At 59.9% G+C, this 12221-nt stretch overlaps 1 protein-coding gene across 3 annotated transcripts in view; it reads left to right on the top strand.

Moving 5' to 3' along the window:
* Positions 1-578, top strand: part of PMVK (phosphomevalonate kinase) — an 11457-nt gene extending 10879 nt beyond the window's left edge. For all 3 annotated transcript variants that reach the window (XM_077764134.1, XM_077764135.1, XM_077764133.1), the window contains one exon: positions 143-578. In XM_077764134.1, coding sequence (XP_077620260.1) covers positions 143-279 — 137 coding nt within the window. In that variant the 3' untranslated portion in view covers positions 280-578. The remainder of the gene's footprint in view (positions 1-142) is intronic.
* Positions 579-12221: the final 11643 nt, after the last annotated feature.

Raw genomic sequence — 12221 nt, 5'->3', positions numbered from 1 at the left:
CAGGAGACGCATGCGCCCTCTGTGGGTGGTGGCCAGTGTGGCTCCCGGGGACAGAGGGGAGGCTGGGGGGTCGGAGGGGGGCTCCTCTGGGGCCTGCGGGCCCAGACGGACAGGGCCTGACCTCGCCTTGCTTCCTGCACAGGGGTGGACGACGCGGAGTCGGAGTGTGGCCTGGACCACGTGGAGGGCTTCGACTGGGTCGTGGAGAACCACGGGGACGCGGGGTCCCTGGAGGAGCAGCTGCGGCGCCTGGTGGACTTCGTCCGCTCCAGACTGTAGCGCGGCCTCCGGGCGCCCCTGCCGTGCACGTGGGGAGAGGCAGGGGGCCCGGGGCCCGTTTCTGGGGGGCTGGCAGGTGCCGCGCAAGTCAAGACACCCCTGGGGACCCCATTTCTTTGTGGAGGGGACAGCCCTGCCTCTAGGGCGGAGCCTGGCTGTGCTAGAGCCGGGTCCCGGGTGCAGGCCGGCGAGCCCGGGCGGCCCTGCTCCCCCGTGGGGACGCGCTCAGCCCCGCGTTCGGGCAGCAGCCCGGGCTCCCCACTGTGGGTCCTAATAAACCACCTCGGAGCCCAGTCGGAGCCCACGCCTCCCGTTGCCTGCACGCAGCACTGCCTGTGGGGGGCCCGGCCTGTCCCGGTGGCTGTGGGCCCCGCAGCCCCGGCCTCCCCGGGCACCCAGCCCTGTGCTGCCCCCTCGCACACACCGCCGTGGGCGCCTCCGCGTCCGCCTTCCGAGTCTCCCTGGAAGGGAAGCTCCTGGCCGGCCACGTCCGCGTGGCAGTCGTGACCGTGTTCCCAGGGCCGCGCCGGGAGGGTGGGCGTGTGAGCGTGTCCTGCGGTACACGCTTCCTCACCCCCGGGAGCCTCCGTTCCAGCCGCTGGGCCGCCCCGAGCCGGCACGGGGCCCCTTTCCAGCGCAGAGACGGGCCCTTGGGGCCCTCGGAGCTGCCGGCAGAGGCTGCGTGGGAGCCCCCGCCCCCGCCCTGACGGTGCCACGCGTGTCCCGGGTTTGTAACCCAGAGGGAACCTCCCGGTGACTCGGCCCCAGTGACTCGTGGTCATTTCCGTGACAGGTTGTTCGGAAGGGGGGACTCCCGGGGGGTCTCCAGACAGTGGCGGCAGTGCCCGGGGCAGGGGGGGCGAGGGACGAGGGGCAGGCTGTCGTGCAGTCCCAGCCTCCGCCCCTCGAGGGCCCGCACGTGTCTCATGGCGCCGGCCTCAGATCTGGGGGTGCAGCCGGGGGACCCGAGGAACGAGCCTGTGCCTGCTTACCTGTGTCCCCAGCGCCTGGCCCGGCGATGGCGGGGACGAGTGACCGTTACGGAGCGCCCCCCGGGCACCCTGTGCCCTAAAGGCTCCGCCGGGAAGCAGAGCGCCCGTGGAAGGAACAGAGGAGGAGCAGAAGGTGTTGACGCTGTGAACCGGATCGGTGCTGCTCTGGCAGCCGTGACCTCGGTGGTCACGTGACAGCCCGCGTTTCTGGGGCCGCCGCCTGTCACCCAGAGGCCGGTGTCCTCAGTCCCCTTGAACCAGGAGCCATGCGAGGGCCCCGTGGAGGCCCCCAGGGGCCAGCGTGTGTCCCCCACGCCTGTGCCCGGAAGCCCTTTTCTCCGGCTGCCAGGCCAGCGGCCCTCAGCGTGCGGGAGCCCGGTGCCCCTCCACCAATGGCAGCGGCCCTGCCCGCACACGGGGCGTTCGGGGCTTGGGACGGCCTGCGCCTGGCTCGTGTGGCATCAGGGAAGGGATCGCGGGTTGGGCTTTGCCCCCCCAGCCTTTTGAGACATGACCTGCACACGACATATAAGTGTCCGTGCTCCACGTGACCGCGCTGGTGACTCTGTAGATGCTATTTTTTGTTTCTTTAAGTTTATTTATTTTGAGAGAGAAGAGAGTGAGCGCATGTGCACAAATGGGGGAGGGGCAGAGAAAGAGGGGGAAGAGGATCTGAAGCAGCTCCAGGCTCTGCACTGACAGCAGACAGCCCGACGTGGGGCTCGAACCCACAAACTGAGATCATGACCTGAGCCGAAGTCGGACGCCTAACTGACTGAGCCGTCCAGGCGCCCCCAGTATATGTTGTTTTAATAATGGTCTGTAGCAATAACATTCTCTTAAAATTTTATTTTATCCATTTCTTTTTTTTTTTATTTTTTTTATTTTTTTTTAAATTTTTTTTTTTTAATGTTTTATTTTAGGAGAGAGAGAGAGAGAGAGAGAGACAGCGTGAGCAGGGGAGGGTCAGAGAGAGAGGGAGTCACAGGCTGAAACAGGCTCCAGGCTCTGAGCTGGCAGTCAGCACAGAGCCCGCCGCGGGGCCCGAACCCACGAACTGCGAGATCATGACCTAAGCGAAAGTCGGACGCTTAACCGACTAAGCCACCCAGGCGCCCCTATTTTATCCATTTCTAAACAGCTTTTGAGATATAACTGGTCTGTGGTAACTGCACCTATTTGAGGTGTACAGTTTGGGGCGCCTGGTGGCTCAGCCAGTGAGCACCTGACTTCGGCTCAGGTCATGATCTCACGGTTCGTGGGTTCGAGCCCCGCGTTGGGCTCTGTGCTGACAGCTCAGAGCCTGGAAACTGTTTTGGATTCTGTGTCTCCCTCTCTGCCCCTCCCCTGCTCATGCTTGGTCTCCCTCAAAAATAAAAGTTAAAAATAATAAATACAGAGTAGTTTGACAAGTTTTGACATTTGTGTACACCAACGACACTGTCCCCCGGTCACAGCAGACATCCGTGTCACCTCAGCCCCAGGCCACCGTGGATCTGCTTTCTGTTTCTACTGATTGGTTTGCATTTTCAGTAATTTTACATAAATAAATCACTCAGGGTAGTTATCTTGAGATCCATCCTCATGACTGCACATTTCAGTAGTTCATCCCGTCTGTCACTGGTACCTTCACTGTCGGTGGACATTCGGTGGGTTCCAGTGTTTGGACGTGACAGGCAAAGCCTGGGAGCACTCAGGGACGGGGTCTGTGGACACGCACCTTCACTGGGCGCACAGCTCCTTAGCTGCCTAGGAAGCGGCCGCACTGGTCTCCGAGGGGCTGTGTCACATGCCAGCCGGCACCGGGTCACAGCCGGCTGGGTCACATCCTCACCAGTAAGTGGGTGGCTGGTCTTCAGTGTCAGCCACTTCAGTGGTGGCATCTGCCCTGCTTGAACGGCTGACCGCGTCCCCCCACGACAGAACGGGCAAGGATGGCCCCTGTGTGCACCTGTCCTCACCGTGCTGGTGGGGTTTCCAGGCCGTGTGGTGCCGTAAGTGCCGTAAGAGGAAGAAGTAAACCTGCCTTCCTCCCTAGATGGAGGGTCATCTGTGCAGAATATTTGATACAGTCCCCAAGAAAGCTTGTAGGATTGAGGGGCGCCTGGGGTCTCAGTCGGTTAAGCGTCTGACTTCAGCTCAGGTCATGATCTCACGGTTCGTGGGTTCAAGCCCCGCGTCGGGCTCTGTGCTGACAGCTCAGAGCCTGGAGCCTGTTTCAGATTCTGTGTCTCCCTCTCTCCCTCTCCCCTGCTCACACTGTGTCTGTCTCTCTCTCAAAAATAAATAAACATTAAAAATTTAAAAAGAGGGGCGCCTGGGTGGCTTAGTCGGTTAAGCGTCCGACTTTCGCTTAGGTCATGATCTCGCGGTTCGTGGGTTCGAGCCCCACGTCGGGCTCTGTGCTGACTGCCAGCTCAGAGCCTGGAGCCTGTTTCAGAGTCTGTGACTCCCTCTCTCTCTGACCCTCCCCTGCTCATGCTGTCTCTCTCTCTCTCCTAGAAATAAATAAAAAAAAAACATTTAAAAAAAATTTTTAAAAAAAATTTAAAAAGAAAGCTGTAGAATTGATACGTGAGTTCAACAAGATTGTAGGATGCAAGGTCAAGTCATCAAAGTCAATCGTGTTACTATTTATTAGCAGTGAATGACAAAAGTCAAAATAAATAATGCCAATCACCGTAGCGTAGAAACGGGAAGGAGTTAGGGATGGGTCTGACGAAAGACACGCAGGGGCGCCTGGGGGGCTCAGCCAGCGAAGCGTCAGACCTGATGTTGGCTCAGGTCATGATCTCGGTTCCTGAGCTCGAGCCCTGCGTCGAGCGCTGCGCTGACCGCGTGGAGCCTGCTGGAGGTTCTCGGTCTCTCTCTGCCCCTCCCCCACTGGTGCTGCCTGCCTCTCTCTCAAAATAAACTTAAAGTATTTTTATTGAAGTATAGTTGACGCAGTGTTGGGTTAGCTTCAGGNTATGGGTCTGTTTATGCCTTCTGTTTGCTCTGTGGTGTGGGCTCCACACGGGAGTGAAGCCGCGTGGCACCCGCCGGAACGGTGCTGATCCCAGGTGTGGGCTCAGCAGGTTTTCACCCACAGGGACGTTATTCGCCCCCGAATAGCTGCGCCGTCGACTTCTCCGGCCGTAGATGAGAGCTGCCTGCTCGGGAGTTCCCACAGGTGGTTAACATCCCGTTTTAAAACGCGTTTATAACAAGAATTTATTTTTGCGACTTCACGGGTTTACTGCTCACTTTGGCCCTTTCATGATGCCTCAACTTACCCATTTTTATTTATTTATTTATTTATTTAATGTTTTATTTATTTCTAGGAGAGAGAGAGAGAGAAAGCGTGAGCAGGGGAGGGTCAGAGAGAGAGGGAGTCACAGACTGAAACAGGCTCCAGGCTCTGAGCTGGCAGTCAGCACAGAGCCCGACGCGGGGCTCGAACCCACGAACCGCGAGATCATGACCTGAGCGAAAGTCGGACGCTTAACCGACTAAGCCACCCAGGCGCCCCACAACTTACCCATTTTTAAATTTGGTATTTTAATTCCTCTCCAGATAGTCGGTGTGCCTTCAGATGTCTTTCTCTTTCTTTTTTTTTTTTTAAAGTGTTTTAAAATTATTTATTTTGAGAGAGAGAGAGCAGGGGAGGGAAGGGCAGAGAGAGGGAAGGGCAGAATCCTAAGTCGGTTCCGTACTGTCAGCAGAGCCGGACCCGGGGCTCGAACCCACGAACCCTGAGATCATGCCCTGAGCCGAAGTCAACAGTCAGAAGCTTGACCAATGGAGCCCCCCAGGGACCCTTCAAATATCTTTTTCAAAACGGGGTGCGTGGATGATCTGTTTTGGGGGCCCCTGCAGATGAGGGGGCGTTGCCGTGGCTGGCACTCGACCGCGGCCTGGTTTGCCTTCTGCTGCCCGTTGAGGTGCCGAGCCCGAGGCCGCCCTGAGTTTCGTGCCTTTGAAGGTAACCTCTTTTCTCTGGATGCTTGGGGTTTTTTTGTTTGGTTTTGTTTTGTTTTTTTGCCTTTATTTTTGAAATTCACCCTCTGCTTGCCCAGGGCTTGTGATGTCACAGGTGCAAGGGTCACGGGCCCCAGGCTCCAAACCCTGTGCTTCCTGCTGAGGAAACTGAGGCGCAGCGAGGGGGCTGGTTCGCTCAGGCCCTGTCGCATCTGGCGGTGACGCCGAGACTAAGTCCCAGGGCCCCTGAGCTCCCACCCAGGGCGCGTCCCCTGCCCTTCGTGTCCCTGAGCGAGCGCGAGACCTCTCCCACGTGGCCGCAGGGAGCGCCCAGCCGAGTCCTCGGGAGCTCTGCCCGGTTCCCGATTCCTGGGGAGCCAGGGCCACCCGGCACGTCGTGTTTGGGTCAGGAGGCCACCGGCCACTTCCCGGAAGGGGGCAGTCTGGGCGCAGTGGGGGATGGCTGCGGACGTGCACCCGCTGCTCCTCGGGGCGCTGAGGGCGGCTGCCAGGTAGATGCTTTCCCAGCGATGTCCCCGTGTCGTGACAGGCCCTGAAGAGGACCGCGGGCCCGGGTCGGGTGGGGGCAGGCAGCATCGGGTGGGGGGCTCAGCCCGACTCGTTTCTGCCCCACGGGCCCTGCTTCACCGACTACCGCGTGCTTCCTCGCGGATGGCTCTGCCCTTGTTAAAACTGAAGACTCGGGGACGCAGGGAGGTGAAGGGACTTTGCAGAGTGCGCTCTGTGGCCGGGCTGGACTCCCCGTGGCAACGCGCGCCAGGCAGGTGTCTTCTGGGCCGTGGCCTCAGCCGGTGGAGTCGGGAACCCGGCTCCTGGGGTCAGGAACGTTTCGGGGCACGGCGCTCGGGGGGCCTGTGACCTCCTCCCCCAGACCAGCAGCCACACTCTGGGGCCGGGCCTGGAGCTGACTTCCATCCCCTCTGCCCCCAGCCTGTTGGTATGTGTGGAAAATTGGCATTTTTGGAAAATGAATTCTTATTAAGACATAAAGGACGGGCCGCCTGAGTGGCCAGTCAGTTAACCACCTGACTCTTGGTTCCAGCTCAGGTCGTGATCTCACGGTTTGTGAGTTCGAGCCCCGTGTTGGGCTCTGTGCTGACAGTGCTTCGGATTTTCTTTCTCTCTCTCTCTCTCTCCCCTCCCTCCCCCCCACTCCTTCTCTTTGTCTCTCTCTGTCTCAAGATAAATAAACATTTAGAAAGAAAGCAAAAGAAAGGGAAACAGCTTGTGAAAAGGGCAGAGGGCGGATGCCAAGCCTGTGGGTGTGGACTCCCCCTGGCTTCCCTGGGGCTCACCACCCGCCCTAGTCCTGCGCCCTCTCGGCACGGCCGCCGCCCCGGCTTTCCCAGGCCCCCCAGTAGGTCACCTGGTGTCCTCGGGCCCTCCCAGAAGCTTCTGCCCCCCCTCTGGCAGGAGGCCCTAAGCGCAGCCCCCTGGGGGAGGGTCTGAGCCCACCCCGCACGAGGAGGACGTGGGTGGCCGAGCACAGCCGCCCTGGAGCAGCTCGGGACCCTCGGTGGCCCCGGGCCNGCCGTAGCCGGCCTGCGGGCTTCTGGCTGATGACTGGCGAGCGTTGGAGCCTGCGCTCTGCTGTCCTGGGCGCGAGCTCGACCAGGCCTGCGTCACACCTGGTGTCACCTCCTATCGGTCTGTCTCCACGAGCCTCACCGTGGTGACATAGTGGGATTGAACCCGACCAGCTCAGAAAACGGTCCACGCCTCGGGGTCCAGGGCCCGCGCTCGGCTGCCTCGGCCCCGCGTGCCCATCGGGGCACCGCCTCCCTGCTCCCCTGCGCTCCCAACACAGTGCAGTTCGGCCTCGGCTCCGTCTCTGTCTCTGCGCAGCTGCGTCCTGNCGCTTCTCCGCGCGGCCGTCCCTCGGGGCCCCCGCTGGCCTCCTCCTCGCAGAGCCGCCCCTGCCCCAGGGCGCGTGCCGGGTGCCTGGGCCTCAGGTTTTCTAAACGTGATGAACTGAGAAGGGAAAACTATCGCAGAAATGTCACAAGAACTTTTTGTCTTTGGGGGTGGGGACTTCCACCGCTGAAGCCGCTTGTCCCCCATGGGCCCTTCGCCTGCACACAGGTGACGCGGGCAGCACTGCTGCCCCCGGGAGGGAGCGGTCGCGGCCCCGGACACGTGGGCCCGAGCTGCTGCGACGCGCTCTCCCGTCTGGGGAAAATCCGTGAGTGTAACCGCCGTCCGTGCTGCTGGGCAGGCTGTGTCATGTTCGGCCTCCCGGGCGTGGGCACCTCGCCTGCAGGCCACGGCGGGGGGCAGGGGGGGGGCAGGGGGCGCCGGGGTCCTGCCCCCCCGCTGGACGGGAGGCAGGTGAGGCCGGGGCCCTGTGGGCGCCTTCCCGGGGACTCGGGACACTCTAAGCGTTGTGTTCTGTCATCCACGGGGCCACAGAACAGGGGCGCCTCCTCACGGCGGGGCTGTGGTTTCTCGGAAGAGCCGTCGCCCTGGGAGGGGCCCGCCCAGGTTTGCGCCTGTGTCGGGGGGACCCTCTCTCTTCCCCGGCAGGTCGGCTGGGCGGCCCGTGGCTCCGGGGTGGCCCCGCGCTGGTAGCCGGCGTCCGTGGCCTGTGTGGTCCGGGTGTGTGCTGGTGGGGGAGGAGCCCCACGTGCCACGTGCCAAAGCTTCGAAGGCTAATAGATAAACCGGGCAAACTGTCAAATAAAATGTGTCCTAACTTCCTACTTTGACAGATGCACTTTCATAACAGCCAAATCGCAAAATACGTAAGTCAAAGTTGGCAGGATTTCAAAACTGATTGAATTTAATTATGCTCACGCACGCCTGGTAAGCTGTCACCAGCCAGCTATGACTGGGTAAGTGACAAAGATAAACACCACTCATGAATGATGATATCATTTTCCACAGTATTTGCTTTTCTTGTCTTTATTTTTTTTAAAAATGTTTTATTTATTTCAGAGAGACAGAGAGAGACAGCGTGAGCAGGGGAGGGTCAGAGAGAGAGGGAGTCACAGACTCTGAAGCAGCTCCAGGCTCTGAGCTGTCAGCACAGAGCCCGACGCGGGGCTCGAACCCACGAGCCGTGAGATCATGTCCTGAGCCGAAGCTGGACACCCAACCGACTGAGCCACCCAGGCGCTGCCCCTTCTTGTCTTTATTTTAACAAAAAAAAATACAAATTATATTGATTTGGTCAAAATTTTGCCTAATTTCTGTGCTGTTGATGGCAGGGATCTAGAAGATAACAGTACAGGGTGCCTGGGGGGCTCAGGTCTTGACCTCCTGGCTCGGGCCCCACGCCTAGCTCTGTGCTGCCGGTGCGGAGCCTGTCTGAGATTCTCTCTTTCTCTGTGCCCCTCCCCTGCTTTTGCTGGCTCTCTCAAAATAAATAAACATTAAAAAAAAAAAGATAAAAGTAAAAAAATAAGGGGTGCTTGGGTGGCCCAGTCAGTTAATTGCCTGACTTTGGCTCAGGTCACGATCTAACAGTTTGTGAGTTTGAGCCCCGTATCAGGCTCTGTGCTGACAGCTCAGGCCCTGGAGCCTGCTTCTGATTCTGTCTGTCTGTCTGTCTCTCTCTCTTTGCCCCTCCCCCCATCTCTTTCTCTCTCAAGAATAAACAAACATTAAAAAAAGATAAAAGTACAAAGAGCACTTTAAAAAAAATTTTTTTTAAACGTTTTATTTATTTCTGAGAGTGAGAGAGATAGAGACGGTGTGAGCAGGGGAGGGTCAGAGAGAGAGGGAGTCACAGAATTGGAAACAGGCTCCAGGTTCTGAGCTGTCAGCACAGAGCTCGATTCAGGGCTCGAACCCACGAACCATGAGATCATGACCTGAGCCGAAGTCAGACGCTTAACAGACTGAGCCGCCCAGGCGCCCCCAGAGAACACTTTTTAAAAAGTACAGAATTTGAATTCTTTCACTATAATATAAATTGAAATGTAAGCATTAAAAAATTAAAATTAATTTCCATATATTTTCAAAGAAGTCCCTTTTCTTCTAAAATGGTCATCTATTAAAATAAAAGGTAACATTCTAGTTTAAGTGAGTTGATGTAGGAAATGTAAAGCCACATTTTTAAATACAGCTGATGGCCTGGAGTGTGATGGGAGTAAACCTGAGATGTTTATAAAGCCCCTAGCATTCAGGGCGCGTCTGGCGGCCAACGTGAAGCCTCGGACTCGAGCTTTACGCCTGTGCACACGGACCTCAGCGTTTTACAAATTTCGGGGCACCAGGAAGGCCTTAGGTCAGCAAGTGTCATCACTTGCACAGCCGCGGGGGCCCCCGGGGGGACGCGAGGCACCGAGAGTCGCAGGTGGGGGGGGCCTGCGGCCGTCACACCAGCCCCCGCGCTCAGCGCCGTCGGGGCAGCCACGGAAAGGCGTGGTTTGTGGTTTTTCTGTATCAAGTAGTTGTGTCGCCACCACTGCTCATTTCAGGGGTTTCCCACCCTCGCGGGGACCCCTGTGCCGATTGCCGTGGCTCCCCGCTCCCCTCCCCCGAATCCCCTCTCCAGGTCTCTGGCTGTGTGGGTCTTGGCGTTACTATGAACGGGACCGTACATTACGTGGCCTCGTGTGGCCGGCAGCCCTCACCCAGCACAGCGTCTTCCAGTCCGGCCGCCCCTCACCCCACACGCTGCATGTCCGTGGTCCCCGCACCCTCCGTGGTGCCCACGTTTTGGCCGTTGTGAACATTCGTGTACAAGTGTCTGTGTGGATGGAGGTTTTCTGTTCTTTGGGGACACGTCTGGGAGTCCACTTGCTGGTCCCGTGTGCGTGTGCACGAGTGTGCGCAGGGCTGGGCGTGAGGGTGATGCTGGCAGCCGGGCTCCGCCTGCGGTGGGGGATCGAAGGAAAAGGCTTTTGTCCCCCGGGGTTAAGTGGCCAGAAGAGGGTGGGGGCAGCGTGGCAGGCGTCGTCCACGGAGAGTCCACAGAGAGGCCGGTTATCTGCGGTATTTACGTGAAGTGCGACCTGTTTTGTGGTTCTCGTCTGGTGAGGCATGAACATAGTGGTCCAGAGGCCGCCACATCCCGGCTTAGATTCTGTGGCACAGCTTCCGTGGACCCCGCCTCCTGGTCCACAGACTCGCACATGCCATCCCTCCCTCTGCCACGGGCCTGGACCACCCGCCCACCGGCCATGGCCTCTCGTTTGCCTTTGTGTCTTCTGAGCACAGAAGCAGCGCACAGACACCCCCCGAACGCTGTGGCAGTTCCACGTGCGAAGGCAGAGCCCCCGTGCGGGGCCCCCAGAAGTAACCGCTATTAGCAAGTGAGCGTCTGCTCTCCCCAAATCTCAGACACATGCGAACACACCGCCATTTCTCGTCAGAAACAAAAACAGGGCCGAGGGTGCGTACTGCTCACCTGGTGACCGGCTCTCTCTCCCTTGCTGGAGGGCATTGGACGTCTTTCCGTGAAAACGCACGCGCATCGGCCCCTGCGCGTGGTCTGCCCCGCGGCTCTGCCACGGCCGCGCCTCAGCCCCTGTTCTGGGCACCCGGGGCTCCGGGCTCCTGCTTGCCAGCGTGTGCGTCTCCACATCAGTGCGAGGTTTTCTGCAGGGTGACCTCCCAGGAGACGCGCGCCGCCTCTTTTCAACAGAGAGCAAGCTCCTTTCTGAAAGCGGCGCCTTGTGCTGTGGAGGACGGGTCCCGAGGGGGCCGGCCCACCCTCCCGGCGCGGCTGCCTCGCGGTCCCTCCACGCCCAGCTTCCCTCCTTTAATCGGTCCAGTGCCAAGGTCTAGTTATGACCTTGCCAACTCAAAAAGCCCATCCATTCAAGGGGCACCTGGTGGCTCAGCCTGTTAGAGCCCGACTTCGGCTCAGGTCATGATCTTACGGTTCGTGGGTTCGAGCCCCACGTTGGGCTCTGTGCTGACGGCTCAGAGCCTGGAGCTGCTTCTGATCTGTGCCTCCCTCCTCTCTGCCCTTCATCCCCTCGCTCGCTGTCTCTCTCAAAAATAAACAACGACATCAAGATTAAAAAACTCCCATTAATTCAATCAACAAGCAGTTGGTGGCAGTTCAGTACGTGGCCCGCGTGAGCACAGCCCTGAAAGGGGACGATGAAGTCTGTGCCGCTCCCAGTGGTGGACGCGGACCGTGGGCACGTGCCGCGAACGCCATGCCACCGGGGTGCCGCCGTGAGCGTTGACGCGGGGTGTGACGGCGGTGGGGGCTGGCTGAGCCTGGCTGGCCGGGAGAAGAATTTCTAGGGAAAACGAGGTCGGGGCCAGGGGGGCAGCGCGCGCGGAGGCCGGAAGGTCGGGAAGAAAGCCAGGCGGCCGGCGTGGCGAGGGGGGCGCCGGGCAGAGCGGGGCGAGGGCGGGTGCGGGCCTGGCCGGGTACAGGCTTTCGAACCAGGGCGGACAGTTTGAATTTCAAGTGTGATGAGAAGCCGCCGGAAGATTTTAATCACGGCAGTGATGTGACCTGAGTCGTTTTTGGAAGGTCACCCCGACGGGGGAGGGAACAGGGATCATAGCAGGGCAAGCGCCAGGCGGGGAGACGCGTCAGGACCGGCGGCTCGGACAGGGGCGCGGGCGTGCGGGGGAGGGAGAGGACACATGCTGGAGGCGGTGACGGTGGACAGTGGTGTCGTTTGCTGCGGAGACCGAGGGAGGGGGGTGGAGGCTGGAGGCTGGAGGGCACTCCGCCCGGGACAGAGTTTGGGAGGCTCCTGTCGGCAGTCGGGCACCGCGGGCACCGGGCCTGGGACCCGGGGACCCCGAGTTCTACACCTGGGAGCCTTCGGAAGCACATGGACGAGCCTCCAACCCGGGACGGGAAGCGGTCGCCGGGGAGGACGGGGAGGAGGCCCTCAGCCCTGCAAGACCGGAGCAAGGCAGCGGAGCTCATGAAGCGGGAGGCCGAGGGGTCCAAGCCGAGGGAACAACGGAGCGCAGGGCGGGGACGCACGGTCAGCTGGGCGACTCGCTGGCGGGCGGCTGCGGCGGGACAGGCACCTGAGCAGGTCAGAG

Source organism: Crocuta crocuta, unplaced genomic scaffold (genome assembly GCF_008692635.1).
Source record: "Crocuta crocuta isolate KB4526 unplaced genomic scaffold, BGI_CrCroc_1.0 scaffold528, whole genome shotgun sequence".
NCBI classification, from domain to species: Eukaryota; Metazoa; Chordata; class Mammalia; order Carnivora; family Hyaenidae; genus Crocuta; species Crocuta crocuta.
This window is presented reverse-complemented; position numbering and strand designations above follow the sequence as displayed.